This window comes from Diceros bicornis, chromosome 24, assembly GCF_020826845.1.
Source record: "Diceros bicornis minor isolate mBicDic1 chromosome 24, mDicBic1.mat.cur, whole genome shotgun sequence".
In the NCBI taxonomy this organism is placed as follows: domain Eukaryota; kingdom Metazoa; phylum Chordata; class Mammalia; order Perissodactyla; family Rhinocerotidae; genus Diceros; species Diceros bicornis.
The window spans coordinates 27,401,309-27,427,353 of NC_080763.1; the positions used below are offsets into that span (position 1 = coordinate 27,401,309).

The 26,045-nt window shown below is 37.3% G+C and overlaps 1 protein-coding gene across 1 annotated transcript in view; it reads left to right on the plus strand.

Moving 5' to 3' along the window:
* NRXN3 (neurexin 3) overlaps nt 1-17,137 on the plus strand; it is a 1,476,736-nt gene extending 1,459,599 nt beyond the window's left edge. Inside the window, 1 exon segment of the mRNA XM_058567468.1 lies at nt 15,875-17,137. Within this exon segment, the coding sequence (XP_058423451.1) occupies nt 15,875-16,176 (302 nt within the window). The 3' untranslated portion in view covers nt 16,177-17,137.
* Nucleotides 17,138-26,045: the final 8,908 nt, after the last annotated feature.

Sequence of the window (26,045 nt, forward strand, 5' to 3'; positions counted from 1 at the left end):
TACCTTGATGATATTGATTTATGAACACCATACATTCATGGCAATCAAGATAGATTTTAGGGGAAAAGAGGGTGTTTTCAAGATATAGTGAGTTTTATCGTATCGTGTTGTCAAGTTCAGCTATTTCCTGTGGACAACTGAGAGAACTTAAGGGCCTTGCAGAGAGGAGGCAACAGCTTGGAATGCCCAGCTGCTACAACCCAAAGAAACACCAGCACAAAGAAAATGGTCAGAATTCTGGTCATAATGACAGAGTAGATGAGGTTTTGTGGAAAAACAGAAGCAAAATAAACCTTCTTGAATAATTTAGTACTCTATAAACGCAATCATAAAGTGTCATGGTACCGTTTCAGGAGAAAGGTCCCACTGCTGCCAGGCTCTGCTGTCAGTGGCTGCAGGGCTACAGCAGGCAAAGATAACCAAGCACATTTCCACAATCCCATCACCATTCCTCCCACTGATAATTTGTTTGGCCCATTCCTTCCCACTGCCTGAAGACAAGCATCAAAGTCTGGCACCTCTAGGTCTGAACATTCTGTTTATTTTATCTTTAGCTTTCACAACTGCAACGGAAAGCCTGAGGTTTTAATAAACATCCCAGCGCCAGTTTATGAAAGGGAGAATGAGTTAGATAGTGATGTATTTTGGGGAAGGCTTTTTAAGCCAGCTGTGGATGAGCAGGTCCAATTTGCATTGGAACTGCTAACTAGAACTCAGGGAAATCCCATCTGGTTTAAGAAGAGTAAAAGAAAATAAAAGAGAATAGAGAATGCATGCTTCAATAGTTGGTTTACAAAACATTTACTCAGCACCTCATGTGGGAAAAGCATCATGCTTGGAGCTATGGAGGACTGCAGGAGAATAGTGGAGTGGCTTCCCTTTGCAAGGTGTTTTCAGGCTGTTTGAGGCATCATTCCTTCACTTGGAAGTGATTTCCTGGGCTCTAACTATATGTCCAGCACTGCTCTAAGTACAGTGGAGAGTGAAGCAAAGTCTCTGTTCTCATGGAGCTTATATTCCATAAATAAATGGGCAAGAGTCAGCTAGTAAATAGCATGCAGAGAATCAGGAGGGGATTATCAGTTAGTGAGCAGGATGCTACTTACTAGGGAAGTTAGGAAGGCCACTCTGAGGAGTAAAATTGGAGGAGACCTGAACCCCCAGAAGGAACTAGCCAGGCAAAGAACAAGAAAAAGAGTGTTCCTGGAAGGGAAGCCAGAGAGTATGGCCAGAATCTGACACATCCTGGGTCAGGGGGAGCTGCAGGGGGAGCTGTTAGAGATGAGACTGGAGGGGTGGGCAGCTGGCAGATCACAGGGCACTTTCACAGTAGGTCAAGGTACAGGATTTTGGTCTGGAGAATTCTACCTTTGAGGATTTTAAGGAAGAAAGTGACTTGATCTGATTTATATACTGTACACTTTTTAAAGATCACTTTTGCTTCATTATGGAGAATGGATTTTAGGGAGCCAAAAGTAGAGGTGGGGAGGTCAATTGAGCAATTAGGGAGCAATTGCACTCTGCTACTGCAGAGTCCCTGCAAGGAACTATAGTGGCTTACTCTAGGACATGGGTAATGGCATGGAGAAAAGTAGCCAGAGTCAACAGAACTTCCTGGTACACTGAATACGTGGAGATGAGTTGCAGTAGAGGCTCAAGTATGATCACTAATTAGGGGCTGGTACACCTGGGTCAAACCCAAGAGATGGGACATCTTAGGGGAGGTGCAAATTTCGGAGGAGAGTAAAATCCAAAGTTCTGTTTTAGTCCTTTTGAATTTGAGGCACCTCTTAGATATCAAAGTGGAAATGTTGAGCAGGCTGTTGGATATGGGAAACTGGAATTCTGAGAGGTTTGAACTGGGAATCATAGTCATGTAGATGATAGGTATTTACAGCCAAGGAGCTAGATGGGCTCACCCAAAAAATTAGGCAGCCTAGGGCCATGCCTGGGGCCAGCCAAGAGATAGAGAAATGAGGAGCCAGGACAGGAAAAGGAAAGTTGGAAGCTATTCAAGCTAAAGGAGCAAAATATTTCAGACAGAGCCTCCATTTCTGACTGGTACACAGGTGACTGTTTATGTTGATAAAATAAATTTTATATTACCTACTGTCTTGAACTTTAATACTATTACAAGGGCCTAATAGTTTGCAAATAATGAACCATATGCATATATTAGCTTTAAAATTCCACACAGAGGCAAGACTAAGAACAGGGAAGCAGTTGCTAAGGTCAGGGCTTTGAGCCCTGTTTACACGCTCTTTCTCTTTGTTTCACTTCATGAAGATAGTCCCTTTGGATTAAAGAAATTAGTGCCAGCAAAGATAGCTTTTTGAATCCCACCCACTTCACAAAACAAAGATCCAAGTATTGCAAGCTGTTCTAGTTTTGTAGTTCAATTCAACAAATACGCATTGAAGTCCTATGATGTGCCCTGCACTATGCTAGATAGATTAAAAAACATAAAATAAGCATAAAGATTCAGTTTGTTTATCAAGGAGCTTATAATATCCTGAGTGAAGAAAGGCTTACTTACACTAATACCTGATTAGCATTAAAATAAAATGAAAAGAAGAACATTAATGCCTGGAAATTTCTTAATTGAGTTTTCCCTTTTGTGTATCTTAACCGGTATTAACATTTTGGGAGAAAGGAGCTAAAATACTACCTTGACTCTCCATTCGCTCACATCCTCCCCCCACAGTTCTAAAGTCTCTTGGGAAATGTGTTTCCAAAGATTTAATGAGATTTCCTCCCTTGTTGCCATCCTCTTTGGTCTCTGTAGTACCACCAAGAAGTGCTGAACTCATAGAATACAGAGAATAACATCTTGCATTTCAATTGAATATTTCACCATTTCCAAAGTAATTTTACTTCTGACACTCATAAATCTGTGAGGTAGAGAGGACAAAAATCTTCTTGATCTTATAAATGGGGAAACTGAGGCTCCAGGGGCTGGAGTGAGGAGCAAGTGACTTGTCTCAAGTCACACAGTTTGATAGAGGGCAAGTCCGGGCTCCTGCCATGAAATGAATATGTTCTTATGGAAACATATCTAAATAAGACCTCTTCAGAGCTTACTTCTAACCCACAGGAATCATGAAATAAGATAATTATAAAATTACATGCAGAAATACAAAAATTCACCATTAAAAGATGAAGTAATCAAGCTTTAGGAACTTAGCATTATTGGAGTGGGGTGGGGCAGGGCTTAGGGTTTTGGACTGAGGTTATTCTAGTTTGTTTGATGCTGAAGCAGAGGCTCCAAGAATCACACTTGGAGTAGCACTGACCTCAGTTTTCTGGGGCTCAGCCTCCTCTGTTGAATATGAAACCCTCACTTTACAGCTGATCTATGGTGTCAGCTTTGAAGACAATAGTAACAAAAATTTGAAAAGCTCTTTTGAATTTGTAAGCAATTTCACATTCCATATCTCATTAGTTGTGCAAACCTACCCTGTGAGGTAGGTTAATTGACCAGACATTATAATCTCCATACTACACATGAGGAAACAAACTCAGAGAGCTATTAACGGACTTGTTCAACATCCTAACCAGCTAGTAAGGTAGGCAGTTCAACCAAGACTGGAACTTAGGTCTCTGAACTCTAAAATCTCTATACCGTGTACTAGGTTTCAGGCATGAGGCAAGTCATTGTGGTGATGCATGATTTTAATGCCTTTATAGAAGTGATAGGCTAGTGTGTGGGTGAAAAAAAGTGAGCAATTAAATATATTAATTCATTTATTCATTAGTTCATTCAGTAAATGTTTGAATGATTATTAGTATTCTAGTTGGTAGGAAAAATAAAGATTTTATCCTTGTTCTAAAACTCTTAGAGTCTAGTTGAGACTAAGAAGAAAACAAATTAAGTGCAATGGACTGTTGGAGTCAGTGGAAATTTGAATAGGGTACAGTAGGCTCATGAAGAAGAATGGAGATTGTGGGATAGAATTACAGGCAAATTATGGATTATGTGAATATAGGGAAAGAAGTAATTAATTTAAGGTCCTTCCACATATAAACATTCTATCTTACCAGTTTTAAAAATGTGATACTACCATTTGTAATGTTTTATTCATTCTTATTTATCTTCTTAAGTATGAAAAATTACTGTAAATTGGGCAAGCAGATCCTTAATACAGAAATACAGTTCTAAGTATTGGGCTTGATGGTGTCCTGGGCTCTCCTTTCCATCTTGGAGGTTTAGTTTTCCTCTCTCTCCCTATTTACTATAATTATGTGTGAAAACTGAGTTTGGGAACGGCAGGTACCTGAACTTTTTACTTGGAGCATTTTTGTTCAGAGTTAAAAAGAAAATGTGAAACTTCTTATTTAGAAACAAATACCATGTATGAAGCAGGCTTCTTCATTCCTTCTCTGAGCATCACCTATGTCTGAGGACAAGATCGTAAGAAGTCAGAGTATAGGCAGGGCTCATTTTGTAACACAGGTGACAGCCATCCTCCCATTCCTAGGATTCCATATCCATGCATAGAGTCCCCGTTTTTATTCTAAGCCAAACTGTGATTCAGAACTGAGCCATTGATTTTTCCAGAAGAATCCCTCCCTTCATCCCATGGACACATAAAATAACAATCAATGGAGAGTTTCTGTATATTTCATAGGAGGGACAGATGAGAAGGTGTACCTAATATATCTGATGCAAAAATCCTCATTATGTGTTTGTTCTCCAAACTCCTTTCCTAGCCCTCCATGCTTGTAAATTTTAAAGTCTTTCCCTGGTGTTGCACTCAGACTCCCAAGAAGGGTTCATCTTCCTTCCTCTTTTCAGTATTTTCTCTCAGAAATTTAAAATATTTAATATTATGCAAAGTAAATCATTTGGGCCTTCCTCTTGGACCTCACTTGTACACACTGAAGGCAATGCCCTTTAGCAAGCAGGACCCGCTCTCCCAGAGAGGTGGGTTTGCATCTTGAGCTACTTGAGTATGTCTTTGGGCTTCTCAAGTACAACTCTAAGCAGTTTAGAAACTTATTTCTTTGAAACAAGTGCATTCTCCAAGATGAATTCTGATGAGTATAACTCCACCTTATTGCATTGATGTTTTTAAAAGTTTGATTTTACATTTAGATAGGGTTATTTGGACATGGTGGGATACAAACGGTCACATAAAAATTGCTGTTTCAAGTCAAATTATTGTATTATTTGTTCTCATAACCCCAAAGCATTAACACCCAATAGAGGCATAGATACAGAACCATGCAGTTATTGATAATAAAAACCTAATGTAGATAGCTAAAGAAAGATGAAAATGAAGCTGTGACATGATTATGAGCTACTAGAAATATTATTTTCTATCTTATATTAGAAACCAAACGAGCTTTGTGTATGTTAACTGATGGTTGACTTACATTATAAAAATGTATATGTGATATATTAGTCTATGTTGGCTTCATGTATAACTATAGCTTCCATGGATTTAAAAAATGCATATATTATTTTATTGGTAAAGTGACAACTATAAATTTTGGTATATTCAATTGTTTAAACCAGTGATTTCCAGAATGTAAGTGGTGTCCTACTTGTATGAGTTTTAAAACAAGCAATTTTGAAATAGGTAAATTACTCAGTAGAAACCTTAGGAGACTCAAATTGCTGGTATATCTTCCTCAAAACACCTCTCATTATCCAGGAATATGTATGCACTGGATAAATATCTTATTCTTTAAATCTCACACTTAGACAGTTATGTTTCTTACTTTAAAAAATTGCCTATGAAACAAAAAATAGCCCATACGAATATTATCAAAACTAACTTTGTTCTACAGAAGTCATTCGATGCCTTATGGGACCATATAAGCATTTATAGGGCCTTCTCGTATAATAAAATTCAATATTAAAAGTATAATTATTTTAAAAAATCAACTAAATGGCAACAAGGGTTTTTCTCTTCCTATATTATGGGGATATTTTTCCTCCTCCTAAAACCTCGCAGGTGCCCTTTGTGAAGTTCCTGGAATAATGATTGTCATTATTAAACCAGAGACTAAAAATCTTGGTACGGACTGACCCATGGGGACACATTATTGTAATTATTTTAAGATAAAATAATAAAAGGGGCGTCCCAGAGAGGGCAAAAGTCTTACTTATCCTCACAATTTATTCTATTTTTCAAAGTCACCCAAAAAAAGTTCTTAGGAGTGGCTGGAATTGGCTGCCAGAACCAGGTGCTCTCAAGTGTCTTGCCTTTGTGGTTCACCTATTGGGTTTCCCAGTCCTTGGTTGAACATTACGTTCTCACAGGGATATAATATTGAATATAACTCTCGTGATCTCTTCCAGTAGAGGCTGAGGCCATTTCTAAACACTCCTTCTGAATGTCCCTTCTATACTATCTTGCCCTCCATACACACACACACACACACACACACACACACACACGTACACACACACTCGCTTACTTTCTCTCTCTTTCCAACTTTTTTCAATGTAGATTGAATGGAACATTTTCTTTCCCACATGGTCTCTCAAAGACTGGCACCCTTTTCCCCAATGTGCTTCTAATAAACCATACTCATTTCTTGACTATCCTGTAGTATACAGATACTGACACTGTGCCACTGTGGTTTTTGGAGTGGAGAGGGGTTTTGCCCCTATTACTAAAAAAAATTTTCCTCCATTTATCAGGCTTATTTTTTAACACTCTATTGTCACCCCTGGTGCCCTGTCAATTTGGCAAAAGCCAAGAACACTTACATGGAGCGGTGTTAATTATAACCCCTCTATGCCTTACAAAATATACCTTCTGAGGCTATGAATGAATATGGGATAAATTTCCTAGAGCAGAACCCATGAACCCATGTATATTTTTACCACAATTCCTGCTAGTACAGGCTCTACCTCAACCCCCAACATGCATACACATACACATGCACATGCTTTTCTTCTTGTAATTGGCAATAAGCCTTGGGATGCCCTTTGCACCTACTGGAAAGGCATGAAATTAAATCTAGTACCTTCCTCCCACCCCCAAATTGATTTTGTCTTGCTGACTTCTTCCCAATCCTAGCTTGCTGTTCTGCTTTTCTATTTTCCCTAAATGCAACTTACTTTAAGCATGTATTAATTTGATTAACATTTCTACAGTTAAAGGATAATAGACGATAACCCATTTGTCAGTCTTAGCCACTTTCTTCTCTTTTAAATGTCTACTTATGACGTACATCCAGAATGCACGCCCTTTTTATTTTTTTAAAGAAGCAAAACCAAAACAACAACAAAAAATTTTTTAAAGAAAATGCAAATTTTGTTTTTAAAGAAAACGCAAAATTTGTTTTTAACTTTAGCTGTCACCAAAAGGGGAATCAATAAGAGAGAAAATGCAAAGCAAAATAAGTGTCCCCTGACTGCTCTGTCTGTACCTCCTCAGCGTGTGCATCTGGTTGTTCATCTCTGAAAGTGTGTGAAATACTTTTTTTCTTTAAATATTTTTTTTGTTCTTTTCTCCCTTCTTGTTTGGGAATTAAGTGCTTTTTGTATTATATATATCTATCTATATATATATCAATGTGTTTCTTTTTAATTGCTAGATCTTTATCTTTAGATTTGGTTTTATCCAAAATTATGAGAAAAAAAGTTATGAATTGTTTTCTGCAATTTTTCCCCACTCCCTCTTTAAACGTGGAACAACTTCAGCTGCAGAATCCCCACATCCACATCTTTCAAATTAGCCCAGTCTCACTGAGAATCACCTGCACCATGGGTGGCATGGGGAAGATGAATGACATCATTCAGACAGTACCATTGTTATATAGGGAAGCAATCAGCAGCCCAGCCAGTGGGCTTCCTGTACAGCTTTGCCCTTCCATCACCTCTGCAGATCTCTAACCCCCTCCCCTATCTCTAAATGGGGCTGTGTGGCTGCCGATGAAGTTGTTCAACTTGAATGCATAAATCTAGTCTCCTTGTTTTTGCTTTTAACCTTTTGATCATTATTATTAGTATTATTATTATTATTTTATGTATTTTGGCTATTTTTAGTAGAAAAAAGTTTAACTGTTTTTATTATTTGATAATCTGATACAATTGTAATGAGTTTTGAAGTAATTGCATGTTGAAGAACTTGCAGCTTAGGGTGTGTGAGATTGTCAGTGTTAGAGTTCTGTTCTTTATTTCTGTAGATGGGCATGTGTAGGCTCATTTGTTTTTGTATATTGCCCATCCCTTCCTTACAGCCAGAAGCTCTAATGCAGCTAGATCACTCCGTGCCGCCCTTACATGGACATGGCGACTCACTTACACATTTACTCCCATCATCTTCATCTCTTGTGTAGTACACTCATAGATACAACCCTACCCTTTCTGCATCTTTCCTTCCCATACCCCTCCTTTCTTTAGCATTGTTCAAATTTATGTGCTGTCATCCATCCCCTTAAATTAAAGAAAGTCTAAAACTTGTCAAAAGACAAAAATTTTAAAAATTAAATATATATCCGAGAACCTATAATAATGCAGAAATTCGTTCAAAACCCTCTAGATTCATAGATTTTTTTTAAAGGCAAATTATAAAAGTAAACAGGTTTTTTTTTTTAATTTTTTAAATTATCACAATCGGAATTATTTCAAATTCAAAATTGATGCCCTCCCAAGCCCCTCGAAGCAAAAATTTGTTAAAGTGCAGATTTTTTTTTCTTTTCATGTTATGTGGTGTGGATGTATGTGTTGTTGCCTCCCTGTATCATCCTCTGTTGTAAATTATTATATTTGAAAAATTAGACATTTTGCTCAAAAGTTTTTTTTTTAAGAAATGACAACAAAAAAGCAAGTTACAAGAATGTGGCAATTCTATTTTTCCAAAAGCATTCTTACACAACTTTCTTTTGTAAATTTTTCTTTCATGCCAAAAAACATGCGGGCAATTTGTTGATGTAAGTGGACTAAAAATTAATATGGTATGCTTTCTTTTAAATTTGTTTTGTCTATATGAAAATGATTTCTTTCTTTGTTTTCCAAAAACAGTCTCTATTTTTTATTTGCTTGTACTTATCTTTCTGTCCTTATATTGTGAGTGCCTCGTTGAACTTATTTGCTCGCCTTCCCTCAAGCTTACTTTCTCCCTGAAGTTGATTTTATTTTCTACTATATGATTTTGAAGACAATATTAAATATTTTATTTCTTTTGTGTCTGTTTGCTTAATTTTCACTGTTATGTTTTGCACTGAATTGCTTCTAATAATCCATGTAAATTTTACTCTTGCTAGAAGTGGGTGGGTAAATTGTTTTTAGCATCCAAAGGAAGCCTGGCCTCTTTGCTTGGACCAACTTTAAAGCCGAGAAAGTAATGGTAGGCTCTCCGTGGGATATTAAATTGGTTACAGCCTACAGGAGGCTTGTACCACAGAAGAAAATGAATTAAATTAACTCCAAGTATTATCAGTGGTAATTATATCCTAATTTAAATCCCTAGAAAGCATTCAGGGAAATCAGTCTTTTATTTTATTTTCCTTTAGCAAAGGGGAAATAAGGTACTCTCAAGTGACTATGTAGAGTGTGGTTATCCAGGATTGTACCATCACCATCACCACAGACTACAAAATAATTTTACTGAAAATAAAGGCATCAAGAATCCCAGGTGTTTGGAATGTTGTTCTACGATAATGATGCCTTCCAATGTCTAGAACTAACTACTGGTGAAAGCACACACACATACATGGAAGGCACACAATTCTCGCTCTCTCTCTCTTTCCTTTTCTCTTTCTGTTGATAGTTGCCATTTCTCTCAAGGATTTAATCAGGTAAGCTTTAAAAGGATCCTAAGATTCTACCAAGAAGAAACATGATGATTTACCCATCTAAAGTTTTATTTAGGAAACGTTTCAGGTAGGTACTACCATTTTGTGTGACTCTAGGGTGAAGATATCCCTTGACCTTAAAGGCACTTGTATCAATGTTGCCTTATGCACTTAGGAAACATACAATCAGTAAGAAGTGCTATACAGTTTTTAAATAAAGAGGTTACTTGTTGCACTTTAATTTTAGGTATTAGTGTTATCTGAAACCACGATAGAAATATCAAACTGAATGGTGGATGATAGATATGTTTCCAAGCCAGCAGCTTTAATGAATGGGCCTTCTCTACCTCGGTTTATGATTTTATATTGTTTGATATGTTGGATGATATTTTAGGTTTAAAACTAAGAACTTCCTAATGAGGGTATTATTTTATCTAATTGAGTTGAAAGCTTTTAATTTTGTTGGGGAAGCTCTCCATAGGTCAATTTAATAAAAAGCTAACCATTTTTTAAAAATGCAAGCTTTTTGAATTGTTATAAATCATTCCAGAAACTCTGCATTAAAATAGCCTAATAATCTAAATCCTATATTATTATACTTCTACTTCAGCATGAGACTACTGCATAAAAAATGGTCAGAAGAAAGTGATCAATTGTTTCAGTGTTTATAGGCCCCAAATATTAGTAGAAATAATACTAGTAACTAGCATTTCCAAATGGCCATAGGGTCTGTGCTAAATACTTAATATGCATTATAATGAACATTAATATGCATTATTATTATTCACATTGGTGGCTTGAGGTAGGCTGTGTTATTATTCCCATTTCATAGAGAGTTGAAGAAATTTAACCAAACCCATGTGGCTAGTAAGCCACAGAGCTGTGATGCTAACCTGAGTCTGAGTGACTTCAGAGGCAAAGCTCTTAGTAAGCAATCGAAAAACTCCACTTGACATTCCTTATTTTACAAGGTATAATGGTATCAAGGGGTTGTGACTCATCTTACTTGGGCCTATGTTGCAAGACTCTGTAGCCTTTCGGAATCAAAGCCATTTCAGACAAACTAGGAAAAAAATGTTCTACCTAGAGATACTCATCTCATTAAACTGTAAGTTAAGTCCCTTTGAGACACTTGAGTTTTTCTGGTGTCTTCTTCCCAGGTACTTGCCATGTTTGTCCTTGGCTATTTTTTCTGAAGGTGGATGGAGAACCATTTCACTGTTAGACACTTTGGGATATTTATGAGCTGCAAGTATACACTTCTGTGGTACCAAATAACTAAATATCATTCAACAACTCATTTAGTGGGGAAAAGGATAATTTCTCCCCAATGTATGTGGATTTCCTAGCATAGAATTAGAAAAATGCAAATAAGAGATGAAGTAAAGAACCTAAATTTTATACATAAAGGAAATTCAAAGAATTAGAGCATGGTGTCCTCTCCCGGAGTCTCACTCTTCAGTGTCATTGTTTCGGTATTTTTGTGGCTTCTTAGACTCAAATATCTCCAGAGAGGCAAAGGTTGGAACCACATTGAAACATCGTGCTGCTCTTCTTGTTTTTTAGATGACCCACAACATTCACTATTGCCCTCAACATTCTCACAGTTCAGAAGAGTTCTATTAAATTTTTAATACACTGACTTTTCGATGGCAGAGAGCCCCTTTCGCTGGATATCAGCCCTAGACACATGAATTATATATCTATAAATACACTCATAAAGCAAAAAAGCAGAGCAGCCTTCAGGGCTAAAATAGACCTTTTATATCCCTAGTGATCACTCTAGTTTAAAGAAAAGCACAACCCTGTCAAAAAAGGGTATATATTCCCAATTTAAATTGCTAACTTTAAAGAATACAGATAGTTCTTATTCCAAACCAAAGAAAAATTCTGGGGATGGAATAGGAAATTAGAGTTTTGATGGATTACAGGTTTTGTATCACTCTGCCTGTAACCCCTTATGACTTTAGGCTTGTTGCTTCTGTGAATGCTTTTGTACGCATAGACATCTGGAAGATAACTGACTCCATAGTCTCTCAGCAGTGAAAAAAAATATATTATCAGCTACTCCAACATTTCTGAGGATAGTCACTTTAGATTAAAACAAATAAACATGAAGTCTTAAATAGCCTTCCACAATCTAAGTCATTTCTATTAAAGATCTAATGATGGGAGAAATACATCCCTCACCTCCTCATCTCGAATGACGTGTGCCCTTGGACTTCCCAGGACACTATAACATCTTAAATCCTAAAGACAGAATTTGATATTAAAATTGATTATACACCCCAACGCACACACCTGTCCCAGGCACCTTCTATGTTTATGGTTATCTTAAATTTTCCACCTATTTTCACTATAATTCTCATTTGTAATAATGACCCCCCACATCTCAGTCAACTTCCTTTTAAACTAAAGCCACTCTTCCAATTCCTTGAGGTTCCAGAAAAGGGAGGTTATGAAAGCTTCTACCATTTCGTTGATTAAATACCACTGGAATTTGGGCTCAAATTTCCCTGACAGAGCATCATTTGTCATTTTTATCCCTGATACCAGGATTAATAACAAAATAGCAAAGAAAACTGAAGATTACTTTTGACAGATTCTTTTATTTAAACTCTGCAATAGCATACCCGTCACTTTAGTTCTGAAATAAGCTCTTATCATTTCACGTAGGGGCTCACCAACATTTTAGAAGGTGTTTATAAATTAGCAATCTTCAGAACCCTCTTTCCATCTCATTATGAAAAGGATAGTTTTCATTTTTTTTTTTGTAATCCAAGTGAGATGCTTGCATTAGGGTATTGAACGAGAAGGGAACAGCAAAGGAAAGTGGAGGTAATTCTACTGCAGAGTGAGCAGTTTGTAGATTTCGTAGATTTTTAGCAACCAAGACACTGCGGAAGCTTTAGCTAAGATTGAAAAGAGGGGGGGAGAATGGGCAAATTTAAGACTCCAGTTGGGTGTCACAGATGGTACACTAAAATTGCAAATGAATGCCACTCTGTAATCATGAAGACAGTGATCTTAATCTCACTGAAAGGGACACTAGCATCCTGCTTAATAATTTGCCTTTATATTTAAATTATTTGTACCAGGACTTTGCCTCCCGACAAATCAGTTATTCCTGTCTTTTATCCCAGTTTCTCTGCTTAATATACACGGGGTAGATTTTCATCATTGCCCTAAGGGACAAATGACTCTTTGTATTTGTGTCAGAAAGGAACACATATGCTAAACCTTTGTTCTAGGTGAGGTGGATAAAAAATCCTGTCTTGTTCTCTGAAAGAAAGTGAAATCATCCCTGAGTAATCTCTAGGGAAACTTTACACAGATTGCATGGGCCTTCACTTCTCTCTCCTCACTGCTCTTGTCTTACTCAAACACTGCCTTCTTCCATGTATCACCTTAAATATAGCACCTGGGGGCCCCCGTAGTAGAAGAATAAGGAGAAAAGTTAGCTCAGGGACAGTTTTAGGACTGGCTTACCTTTAGGGAACCATGCCAAATCTCATTTATAAAAACTAGCAAAAGTGTGTAAATTATGCATTAAATAAGTTGCAAGATATATGAATTATATATGTTCACAACGTGAAAAATAGGCATGCTGGTCCAGTGAAGCAAGTTTGAATCTTTGAAAAATTTGCAAAGATCATTTTGTTCAATAGTTTCAAACTCTGAGCACTAGAAGAGAAGTTTGGGTTTAGAGCAAAGACCAAACTATCATCTTGAGATTCTCAGACACGTTCTTGTTTTATTTCCCTACATAAGGTAACGTTATCAGGTTGGCCAGAGATGACTGTACAAGACTCTATTGTTTCTTCCCTTCCAAATGTTATATATTATGTACATTATTGCCTCCCTCCCCAACTCAGTTTCTCTCTGTGTAGCACAATGTCATTGGCTAAACAGGGAGAGAGTAAAGGCTTCTGACTTGGGTGCAAGCAGGTCTTCTCACATGCTTTGAAGGTGTGCAATAGCTTTCTTCTCAGGAGGCACTTCTCTTAGCACCCCTGAAACCTGAATAATTTAGACGCAGCAGTTCTAACTGAGGCACAGGAAATGTTTAAAGGTGTGGCAAGCTGAGTGGAGAGTTCTAATTTGTGAGTCAGTCTTTATAGGAAGAACCTGGGAAGACTGTGTAAGCTCAAAGTCTTTTCCACCTAGAGTGTCTCTAGAACTTTGCAGTATTGAGCCACATGTCTGGCTTTTTCACCAAAGGGGCACCTCAGCAAAAGTCATATCTGATAATGGACTCAAACACCAACCATCCCAACAGGACAAAGTTACTACTGAGGGCAGAACACACAAGAACATGGTACCTGGTTAAGAGCTTAGTGACAGTGCAGAAAAGGGCCTTCAACAATAATATCATATTAGCATCTCAACTGTCTAAGTAACTGGAACAGGGAAATATCATGCCATCCCTGCTAGTGGATTTTTTAAAACAATAGTTGGAATAAATTTTTTTGAATAAATTCAATGAAGAGTCATGAACTATGACTTCTTGAGATTCTTCCTCTGCTTGAAAAATAACACTGTAAAGAGACACAGAAGGGATCTTGATTATCTTGTTTAAATAGATGAATAATAACCTTGGCCCTACAATTAGGTGAGTAACATCCACCACAGTGGTACCCATGATTTGCAAGGCACTATGATTTAGTGAACTATTCTGAACTTTCTCCTGACCTAGTCCACATGTCAAAAGTGCATGTGAGTAAACTGTATATTTTTGTCAGTCTAGTGAAGAATCACTGATTTAAAAAACTCACTTTGCTAATTCTACATAAAGTAAGTAAGTTTCCAGTAAGTCATGGTATGTAGGCTGGGTATTTTTAAAATCTAGCTTCCAGCTCAGCATATATCGCATAAAGCATAAAAGCAATGCATAAACATAATGTTAGACCAATACAAGGCAAGTTCTTATTTAATAGTCAGGGGAATGCAAATGATACATGTGAAATAAAAGGTAGTAGGTTAAAATACTATGTTGCTTATGTTTCTTGATCTTGGTCTCAGTGACATGGAGAAGATGTCATTCTTATCTTCATGGGTGCAAATAAGTAGAAACCCAAGAAGGCAATAAAGAAATGCTATGGTTCACAAATTAAGCACATGCATGTGTGCATGCACACTCACACAATTTTGGTAGCCAGTCAGTATTTGCAACAGTCTAATCGAATGTCATCATTCCATAAGCAGATCCTGGAAACAGCCTATTTGACTTCTGTCTAAATAATTACTTGAGAGTATCTTCCAACTCTAAGCCCTCAATCTAAGGATTCAAATTTTGGCAGCAAGAGGCATAAAATGGGCTCTAAATCAGCCTAGAATGGTTAGGCTACAGCTAGAAAGGATCCATATGTGGATCCAACTCATTTTATTATAATTTCTGAGGTGGAACCTATGAACTACATTCACGAGAGTGACTATGAATTGCGCTTTTCTGCGAGTACACTAATTCTGTTTTTCTTTTTCTTTTCCATCCCAGGAGGTGAATTAGTTATCCCTCTTCTTGTAGAAGACCCTTTAGCTACCCCTCCTATTGCTACTCGTGCACCTTCCATTACACTCCCCCCTACCTTCCGCCCCCTCCTCACCATTATTGAGACCACCAAAGATTCCCTGTCTATGACCTCTGAGGCGGGGTTACCTTGCTTGTCGGACCAAGGCAGCGATGGTTGTGATGATGATGGCTTGGTGATATCTGGGTATGGCTCAGGGGAAACCTTTGACTCTAACCTGCCCCCTACTGATGATGAAGATTTTTACACCACCTTCTCCTTGGTAACAGATAAGAGTCTTTCCACTTCAATCTTCGAAGGTGGCTACAAAGCACATGCGCCCAAGTGGGAATCCAAGGACTTTAGACCTAACAAAGTCTCCGAAACTAGTAGGACTACTACCACATCTTTGTCCCCTGAGCTGATCCGCTTCACAGCTTCCTCCTCGTCTGGGATGGTGCCCAAATTGCCAGCTGGCAAAATGAATAACCGTGATCTCAAACCCCAGCCTGATATAGTCTTGCTTCCGTTGCCCACTGCCTATGAGCTAGACAGCACCAAACTGAAGAGCCCACTAATTACTTCCCCCATGTTCCGTAATGTGCCCACAGCAAACCCCACGGAGCCGGGAGTCAGACGGGTTCCGGGGGCCTCAGAGGTGATCCGGGAGTCGAGCAGTACAACAGGGATGGTCGTCGGCATTGTGGCTGCTGCCGCCCTCTGCATCTTGATCCTCCTGTACGCCATGTACAAGTATAGGAACAGGGACGAGGGGTCCTATCAAGTGGACGAGACGCGGAACTACATCAGCAACTCGGCCCAGAGCAACGGCACGCTCATCAAGGAGAAACAGCAGAGCTCGAAGAGCGGCCACAAGAAACAGAAAAACAAGGACAAAGAGTATTATGTGTAAAAATGACACCGCTAACAATACGTGAATTTAAAACACAGAATTATTTATATATAAATATACGAATACTTGGGAAATGAGATTTAACAGATGTCAGAACTGTTATAACTATGAGACGGGGTATATACCATGACTGTGGTGGGGAAAACCATTTTTAAAAGGACACACATAAAGATGTACCTACCTATAATGTTCAGCCAGGGCTGCTTTGATTCAGTCATCACTCGGAGACAGAACGTTCTTTCTGCCCTGCTGTATCATAAAGCACACACTTTGCGCTCTGGAGCAAGCTGGTGGCTCCCCCACTTTCGAAGACTTGGAAGCTTCCTTCTCTTGAGAACCTTTCACCCAAGGTAGAAGACTTCATGGCTTACTTGTTCCATAACTCCAAGTGAGTCTGTAATGATGTTTGTGAAGCTTGACTGTAACAATGTTTTTCTTTTGGTTTAATTATGTAAAAAACAAAAGCAAAAAAAAGAAAAGAAAAAAGTTAAAAACAAACAAAAAAAAACACCCTTATCTGGTTCTGGCCAGTGTGCGTGTAACTTTTCAAGATCTGAGGGGAAAAATGGCTTTGGGTTTTTGTTTATTTTTTGAGAGTGACTGGACATAAGAAAAAGAAAAAAAAAAAACTCAGAGAAAAAAGTAAGAGAGACTATTGCCATATGAACTCAAAAGCTACCATGGTGTTCACTCTACATATCAGGTTGTGGTGTTTCTAGAATCTGTTGTTTGTTTCCTATGAGATGCTTTGCTGAAAACATAGCAAGATCATGTGATGGATGATAATATTGATTTGAAAAGCTTGTCCCTCAGGATCTAATTCCAGAATTGGCCACCCAAACCCTGAACAGATAGGGTTATGGCTGGTTTTATCAGAGCTATTGGCTTTGCTTAATAATATAGTTCCTGTCCATTAGCCCAGCCAAATTGTGGTAAAGGAGAAAACCCCACAAACTCACACAGAGCCTTTCCTAGGGAAGGGGAAGGGGGGGTGGGCTGGATCTGTGACTGATTGAAATGCATGCAAATATGAAAGAAAAGACAATGCCAAAAGTCTGTTCAAGAATCCAAACAGACAATAGGGGAGTTCAACTTGTGACGGAACCACAAAAGGTCGCACAAGCCAAACGTGGCACGACAGAGTGCAAAATACATAGTTCTTTCCCCGCCCCCCAACGTGTTTTTCATAGTGGTTTAATTTTGTAGCCTAACACTTTCGGATAACTTTATCGTTCCATTTGCTCACATCTTTCACCCATCTTTTCTAAAAATAAATAAATAAATAAATAATGAATAAAGCTGCTGTGACACACACACAAAAAAGGAATTTAATAGTATAATATATATATAAATAAATATATATACAGATATATTTATCATGGTATGTTTGATGAGATGGCTGAAACAGAACAACTGTTCAAGTCTTGAAGTGGAATGAGAATGTTGTTTTAGAAGAAAATAACAAAACAACAAAAAAGTAAACCTTAAAATGTGAAGAAAGTGTGAGTTTTCGTTTTGTCACAGTTAACTGTGTCAAAGAGAATAAAAAATCTTCTCAGATTTTGTTTACATATTTTACTACATTTTTGCTGGTATAATTCCTTAGCCACCTATGTACATACTGCTTTCAGAACTGTTCTTTCCTTTCTATTTGTTTATTTTGGTTTGTTTGGGTTATATTCCAGTTGTCTTTCTTTCTTTTTGAAAAGAGGAAACAATGTACAGAAAAACAATAAACTGGTTGTGTGGCCATAGCTATCCAAAAAGCAGGAGACAAAGAGAGACAAATATTCACACAAAAAGGAAGTGTGTCCTCTGGAGGGTCAGATATATACAATTTCTTTTGTACAGATGAAAATCAATCAGCTGTTTAGATTTAGAAATCTATTCTTGCTGGTCTTCGTAAGTTGCATGAATATTTGACTATGAAAAAATATCTTAAAGACATGGGGCGAAAAGCGCGATCTAAACAATGGTAGCGTTTACTAATGTGTATGGAAAGAGGTGTTCCTCATTATCTGATATTTCAATGTGTTAAGAACTTTGGATTTTTTTTTTGTTGTCTTTAAAAGAGACAGGATTATAAAGAGATGTCCAAGCACGATTTTAGATAACCTAATGGCCCAACCTATATGAAGTTGATTATATCTCGATGTCTGTCAAGATTGCTGTTTTTGGAGTCTTGAGGTCTTGTGAACTGATTTCCTGCTTTCTTTCTTCACGTTTTTTTATTTGAGTAAAAATACATTTGTTATATTCCTTTTAGTGTAAGTTTCTATTTGGACAATTTTATGGGAACATGTGCATTCTGTATGTGAGCTTCTATCATATTCCTGTTGTTTTATGAGCAGATTCTTAAGGAATTTATTTTTTGATGTTGTGACGTTGCTGCTTTTTCTTTTCTCTTTTCTCTTTTATTTCATATTTGCATTTTCGTTCAAGGATATGCTTAGCAATAAAATGTTCTTCCCAAAACCTGGTATGATGATGCATTTTTATTTTCTAAACATTTGGGGAAAGATCTTGCACTGAGGCTAAACATGTCAGATCTTATTAAAAACCAAGTAAGCTAGGACCACTTTCATGTGATATAAAATATTCTAACCAGTTATTAATTACTTGTACAAACTTATCAAAAGTGGCATATTTATGAGCTAAACAATTATTGTCTGTTAACTGAGGCATTATTGTTTAGATTGCTGTGATAGTGTAACCAGGAGGGAAAGAACTTTTTGGAACAGGTAAGATGACAGAAGTGTTGTATTCCGGAGAAGATTATTGGATACTATATTTTAAAAAGTGTTTGGTAAATTTTAAGTATTTTCTATAAGTCAATAAACTTTAACAGTTTTCCAGAACCATGTTCATATAGTACCTTAAGCATTAGAAATCTTTAAATGCCTTCTTTCTAAGCCTCCTGCCTATTGAAATTTTTTTAAAAAGCACTAAATCCAAAACCAAAGTTTAAATGAATGCTAAATTCTAACAGCTTCTTTCTACATTTTCAGATTATAAAATTCTGCAAACATTCATTATCACTGGAATATTTCTCATATCTCAGATGTCCTTGATTTGCTGGTTCCCTAAGCACATGCTTACGTTGCCAATTGGATAATCCATCATGATACCCTACATTTTTCACTATGATCCAGAAATGTGGGTTTATCTGAATGGCTGTACTCTATCCATATGTTGGTTACCAGTTTTCAAAGAGTTAGAATTAAAAACAAATGTAATTAACCCTGTTCCTTCAGATTCCATTAGTGGAATGGTTATGCTATTGACTGTCATGGGAACGGAAAAAAAAATAAGGCTTAATGATCTTAAACTATGGAAAGTTCCTTTTTCGGTTCCTGTTTCAAATAATTTACTTTAAATAATAAATAATTAAAATAATTTAAATTAAAGTGATCATTTATCTACGCCCACAATGTGCCAGATACTGTGTTAAGTGTTTTGGATCTATGTAGTCTGTTTAATCCCTAGGTGGTAGATAGTATTTTCCTCATCTTAAAGATAAGGAAACAAAGGTACAAAGAGCTTAATGACAACTTGGCTAATACATTTCTAATCATATTAAAAGTCAAGCTTTGCTGATATGGAGGTCAGTGGGATGTCATGGAAAGGGTATAGGTACTGAGGCCAGACAGAGCTGGGTTGGAACCCCAGCTGTACTACTCACTATGTAAGGGCAAGTTTCACAATCTCTCTGAGATTTGGCTTCCTCACCCAAAAAATGTGACACCTCAATGATTTTGCCTTACAAAGTAGTTTGTGGAAAAGTATGAAATAATATAGTGTTTTAATTGTGACTGATAGAGAGAGGGGGTTCAACAAGGTTAGTCTCCTTACTTTGAGTCCTATGTTATTTTCTATATGATAGCTGCCTTCTAGAATTGGAAATTCTACACTAAATTCTACAATAAAAATAGATTTATTTAGTAGTTGTCAAGCAATGTTGCCAAGTCATGATGAGGGCTCACAGCTATAATTGACAAAATTAGTCTTTTTCTAGTCATATAATTTGATTTCAAGCATGATTACAACTAGTAAGCAAGTGGTATTGACGGTTAGTAGCATAAGTCTGTCTGACAGTACATTTTAAGCAAGTGACCAGAAGTTGGGGTAAGTAATGGGAATATAGATTTGAGAAAATGTTAAACTTGTCTGAGAAATTTCCAGATGATGGTTAACATGGTAGATTCAAGATCTAAGTGGCATTTGCGCAGATACATTGTTTAAAGTCCATCAACAGAAATAATTTTTCATTGTCTTCCCATGAGGAAGTGTTAAGACTATACCGTCCCATTCCAATGTGTTTAACTTTGGCCTTGGGATTTGGCATCAGAAAAGCTTACTTCAAATCTTGGCTCCGAATCCTGTGTCTGTCCTTTACTAGCTGTGAAATGTTGAGTAAGGTGTGCAGTGACTCTAGCTTAATCCATGAAATTGGAATTATATTGCCCTCCTCTTAATGCTGTTCTATAATTAAATGAGCTAATGTGGATATAAGTGCCTGGACATGAGCACGGTGGCTGGCTCATAACCCTCAAACAATGATGGCTAATATTTTCTTTTTAATTATCTATTATCCTAGAAAAAAATGAGCCAAAATTCCTTCTAAAAGTCTAGAAGGGATACATATTAGAGAGTCCCAGAGCAATCATTGTACTTCTGTTGCCTAAAATCATAATTGTTTTTATTCCCCTACAGTTGGAATCACATTGATTTTTTGATTCTTTGACCTCTTCTTGAGTCTTCCACAGAAATGGGCATGCCCCTGCAAAACCCTTTACTTCGATCAGCTCCTTTGGTATAGGGACCATAAGAAAGGTTCAAATGGTGACCTGTTCTGTGCCTTAAAGGATAGTCTTCCGTGCCTCCCAAATCACAGAGTTATCATTGCCTTAGATACCCCTTCAAAATTCTATATTAACTTTCCCTCCATAAACTTTCTAAATATCACTACAGTCATGCGTTGCTTAACAACAGGGGTACATTCTGAGAAATGCATCTTTAGGTGATTTCATCATTGTTTGAACATCATAGAGTGTACTTACACAAACCCAGATGGTATAGCCTAATACACACCTAGGCTATATGGTAGTAATCTTATGAGACCACCTTTGTATATACGGTCCATCATTGACCAAAATGTCATTATAGGGTGCGTGACTATTTTTAATATATAATCCAAGAACCACTTTAAGCATTCACTGTTTCGATAATTCAACCAACATTTGTTGAACACTTATGTGCCAGCCAATCTACTATTGGCTATTGTTACTTTGTTTCAATAAAGGCAGAAAATTGATATGAGGATTTTAAGCCTTTTTATCGCTTGTATAGCTCCATAGAGGCTCAGGTTCTCTTTACCCATATACAAATTGAGGTTTGATCTTTCTCCAAAAATATCCAAACCCTGTATTTGTCCCAGTTGAATTAAAATGTTGATGATACTGTTTGACATTAGTTTGATTATTAATGTAATTAATGGACATTATTAAATAATTACTATATCTTAAATTGAGAGCCTTTAGGAGTTATAATCTACTAAGGGTGCAGAAATAATGATACTACAGTGAATACAAATAACCTTTCAAAAAAGTACAAACTGAGTTCTTTGGAGGTTCACAAGAAATTACTTAAGAGCAGGTTTCGTAGAGGAAGTGACATGTTAGGTAAACCTTGAAAAGTCGATACGCAGAGGTTAGGGCTGCGTGCCATTCCAAGCAAAACCTTGAAGTGGGAGCAAGTAGGATCCAAACCATAATTTGGGTGGATCACAGATTATATAAAGTACGTTAGTGGAAGATATGGCTAGGAAGGCTTTTGGAATTTTGTCAATGAAAGGAAAGAGAGAGATGGGAAAATGTCTTGAGAAGTTCTCAAGGTCAGGGACTAGTTTGTTGTTGAGTGCACAGAATATAAGAAAAGAAAGGTAATAACTGATACATTCTCAGAGAAGCTGAAAGATGATTGGAGGGATCCAGTTTCTTGATAGAGGTGTTACTCTGAGCAGAGAGGGGGATAAGTTGTTCATCTGATAAAGTAACAGAGATGGAGAAAATGGGATCAGAAACTGACATATTGTAGTGGAGGTGACAGAAGTTGTGACAGCTATAGTCAGAGAGCCACAATGTTCTAGGTAAATCAAAGGCAAAGTCGTGTACCCAATAGTGAGGCTATGAGCACATTGCAGAAGTCTGTTGACAACCCTGTTAAGAAGGCAGCTCATGAAAGTCTCAGTAAGAGGTCAGCTGTCTTTATCTGGTGTTGATAGTAAAGCTTCATGCTTCTGCTACATTTCTTTTTTGTTTCATGACTTGAAATCCAATTTTGTGCTTCCAAATTTAGAGCTCTTTCAATTATGTAATGCTGTCTCTAGAGAAACAAGCCATTTTGTACTTTTTTCCCAAAGCATTTGGAGTGGCAGCTAAGGAAGAGAATGATAGTATGTTGTATTAGTCTGCTCAGGTTGCCATAACAAAATACCATAGGCTGGGTGACTTAAAAAGTAGAAATTTATTTCTCCCAGTTCTGGAGGCCAGAAATCCCAGATCAAGATCTGGGAAGGTTTGTTTTCTGGTGAGAACTTTCTTCCTGGCTTGTAGACAGCTGCCTTCTCACTCTGTCCTCACATGACCTTCCTTCTGCGTGCTGAGAGAGAGACAGAGATAGAGACAGAGAGATCTCTCCCCTCCTCTTCTTGTAAGGCCACAGTCCTTTCAGATTAGGGCCCTACCCTATGACCTCATTTAACTTTAATTACCTCCTAAATATCCTATCTCCGAATACAGTCACATTGGAGGTTAGGGCTTCAACATGAATTTAAGGGGACACATTTCAGTCCATCACAGATGTACATGGTGTTGGGAATCGGTAAGGTGAAAATTTCAAGAGCTCAAAGGAGTCAAGGAATCCAGAAGCGGCTCTGGCCTTGTTGAAGTGGCTACATGGGCTCAGTAGAAGAGCAAATAAACCCTTGAGACACTAAACCACAGAGCAGGGCAGGACCACAGGAATAGGGGCCAGGATTTTCAAGCAGTGTTAAAGTTGTATGAGAGGCCATAGAAGACAGCAACAGCCAAAAGGAACCCAGACTTAAATTAGGAGATATATTATGTATGTATTATACACGTAATAGTGTGAGCTTCAAGAGGCCTTGAGCTTTCCTATTGGCTGGGCATATGGGTTCTAGAGTCAGAATGCCATGGCTTGTATTCTGGGGCTATAACTTCAGATAAATTAACCTACCTAAACCTCAGTTTTCATATTTACAAAAGGAAATTATATTATTACCTATCTTATATATTTGTCAGGAAAGATTAAATAAAGTAACGCATATAAAACACTTAGCACATGCTCATAGCACATAACAAACCTTAATAAATGTTGGGCATTATTGCAATTTGGCCTTGTTACCCAATTCAGGCAGGATCAAAATTAGCTGCTAGTTGCATGGCTTGCCAGCACCAATAAGTGCATAAAAATACAGAAATTAAATAATCACTCTATTTCCCTAAATCTTTCATTTGCCAAGAAAATATTATAAAATTCAGCTGCCTGCTCACTGGCAAAGGTTTCTCTTCACTGCCACTAGTTCTCTGCTTCCAGGCTCCAGCTTGCATTATGCTAAAGGTCTCAGCTTTCCTGTGGCAGCCAGTCAATCAAACACTAGGAAGCCAAGAGGCCTTCAGGAAACATTGCACCCCTTTATTGATAAGCATTATTTTGGTTTTGTTTTTAATTTGACTTTTCATTGTGAACATTTTAAAATAGAGAATAGTGTAACAAACCCCCACTTGCCCATCATCTAATTTCAAGATTCATTAATATTCTGCTGTCCTTGTGTTATCTACGCTCACCTCTCCATGAAAGAATATCTTTTAATACCATCCAATGTTAAAAAACAAAGAAGGAGCATTAAAAGAATAGTTACTATTGGGTCTCTTGACCTGAGTCTCGTTCAACGTGTTTCAGCGTTACTAAACCTAAAGTTCTTTCTGATGGACAATTAATGGCATGATTCCAGTTCTTTATTCAATGACAACATAAAAGAGATTAACTGCTAAGTAGACTCTTCATCGTTTAATGAGATTGCCTGACACTGAAAGGATTTTTCAGCTTGTATGTATTTCAATTCAACTGTGCTCAATCACTTTTTGAAATGAATGAAAAAGTCTATAGATTATATACAGCTGCTACATCTTTTGTAAAATGTGACATCTTGAAATAGAAACTATGTTCTCCTTCCAGGGAGGGTAAGGGAGAATGCTGCGCGTTTGCACCTGTGGAAGCTAAGAAATACTCACTTTTACCTCTAGAAATTTGATCACAAATCTACTAGCATATTTGCGGGGGGTGATGCTCATGTATTCGCAATAGCTGTAACTACACTGAATTTGCATGAGTCTACATGGAAGAGATAGTTCGTTCAGCACATTTTCATGTATTGATTTTATTACCGCCCCGCTGTGTGTTGACAATGGTGATTTTCTCTTCTTTGCTCTCACTCACCTGCAATTTTTGACCTAGAATTTTTATCATAAAAGTATCACGAGAGAGAGAGTCAGAGAGAGAGAGAAAGTTTTTTATAGACTATTTGATAGTATATTCTCTATCACAAAGTCAAAGTAAGGGTTAGGAAAACTGGGTAGAACCACCACAGATTTTTGCTTCTTGGTTTCATGGAGCAGAATGCAAAGTAGAGTAGTAGGTTTCAACAAGTAAACAATTTTCCTGTTCCTACTCTTTACTTAGCACTCTACCCTATTTTATTTTGGGGGCGAACCTAGGAGAGCACACATAAATATTCTTCTTAAAACAAAAAAAAAGGTTGTCTAGGTTTGCAAAAAAGGACAACTAGGCGGGGTGAGGAGTAGGGTGGAAGGTAGCTTGATTAAGGGTGTCATTAAAACTGAAAAACAAAAACCTCTTTAGTATTATGGTGTAGTTTTCAATGTTCATGCATCACCGAGGCAAATGTGCTTATGTGCATGCATGGGTATGGGAAACCAGGTCTGTTCTGATGTCAAATTTGAAATGGGAAAACTAAGATAGTTATTCCTTATAATCCAAACAGGAAGGAGGGAAGAGTGGGCAAGGGGAGGAGAGCAGAAGCAGAAGAGCTTGTCTTAAACTCCAAAGTGGTTTGCAATTGCTTACAAGATAGGTCCAGAATTGGAGCATCTGAAATAATGAAGTCTCTCTCTCCTCTCTCCCTCTCTCCTCCTCCTACTTTCCTCCTCTCTGCCTCTCCCTCTCTCTGTCCCTCTCTCCATTTCAGAAACAGTGTCTGCACAAATAGCTCTGAGTTGACACACAAATATCCTGCACTTGTTTTGTAAAAAAGAAAAAAATTTAGGTGCTTATACTTCTATAGTAATAAATTGTAAAATTCTTTTGCTATTGTGTTTGTCTTTACATATCTTTTTCTCTTTTCTCTTTTAAATTTAAAACTTTCTTAAACACTGATATTATAAACATCATTTCCCTAAAATATATTTTAAGAACATAAGTCACATGTCTGTAGTTGGACAGGTCCTTCTTGACTTCCTCACTTGGCAGGTGACAAGCTGCAATTTGATAACATATATATGCACTAGAGCAATCACTTTTTTTGTTTTTTGTGTTGTTTTGATGAATTCTGATTTTTTCCAGCTTTATTGAGAGATAACTGGCATATAACATTGTGTAAGTTTAAGGTATACAAGGCACTGATTTGATACATGTATATATTATAAGATGATTACCAGAATAAGGTTAGTTAACACATCCATCACCCCACATAGTTACCTTAAATCTTCGTGATGAGAACATTTAAGATTTACCCTCTTAGCAACTTGCAAGTATACAATACAGTATTG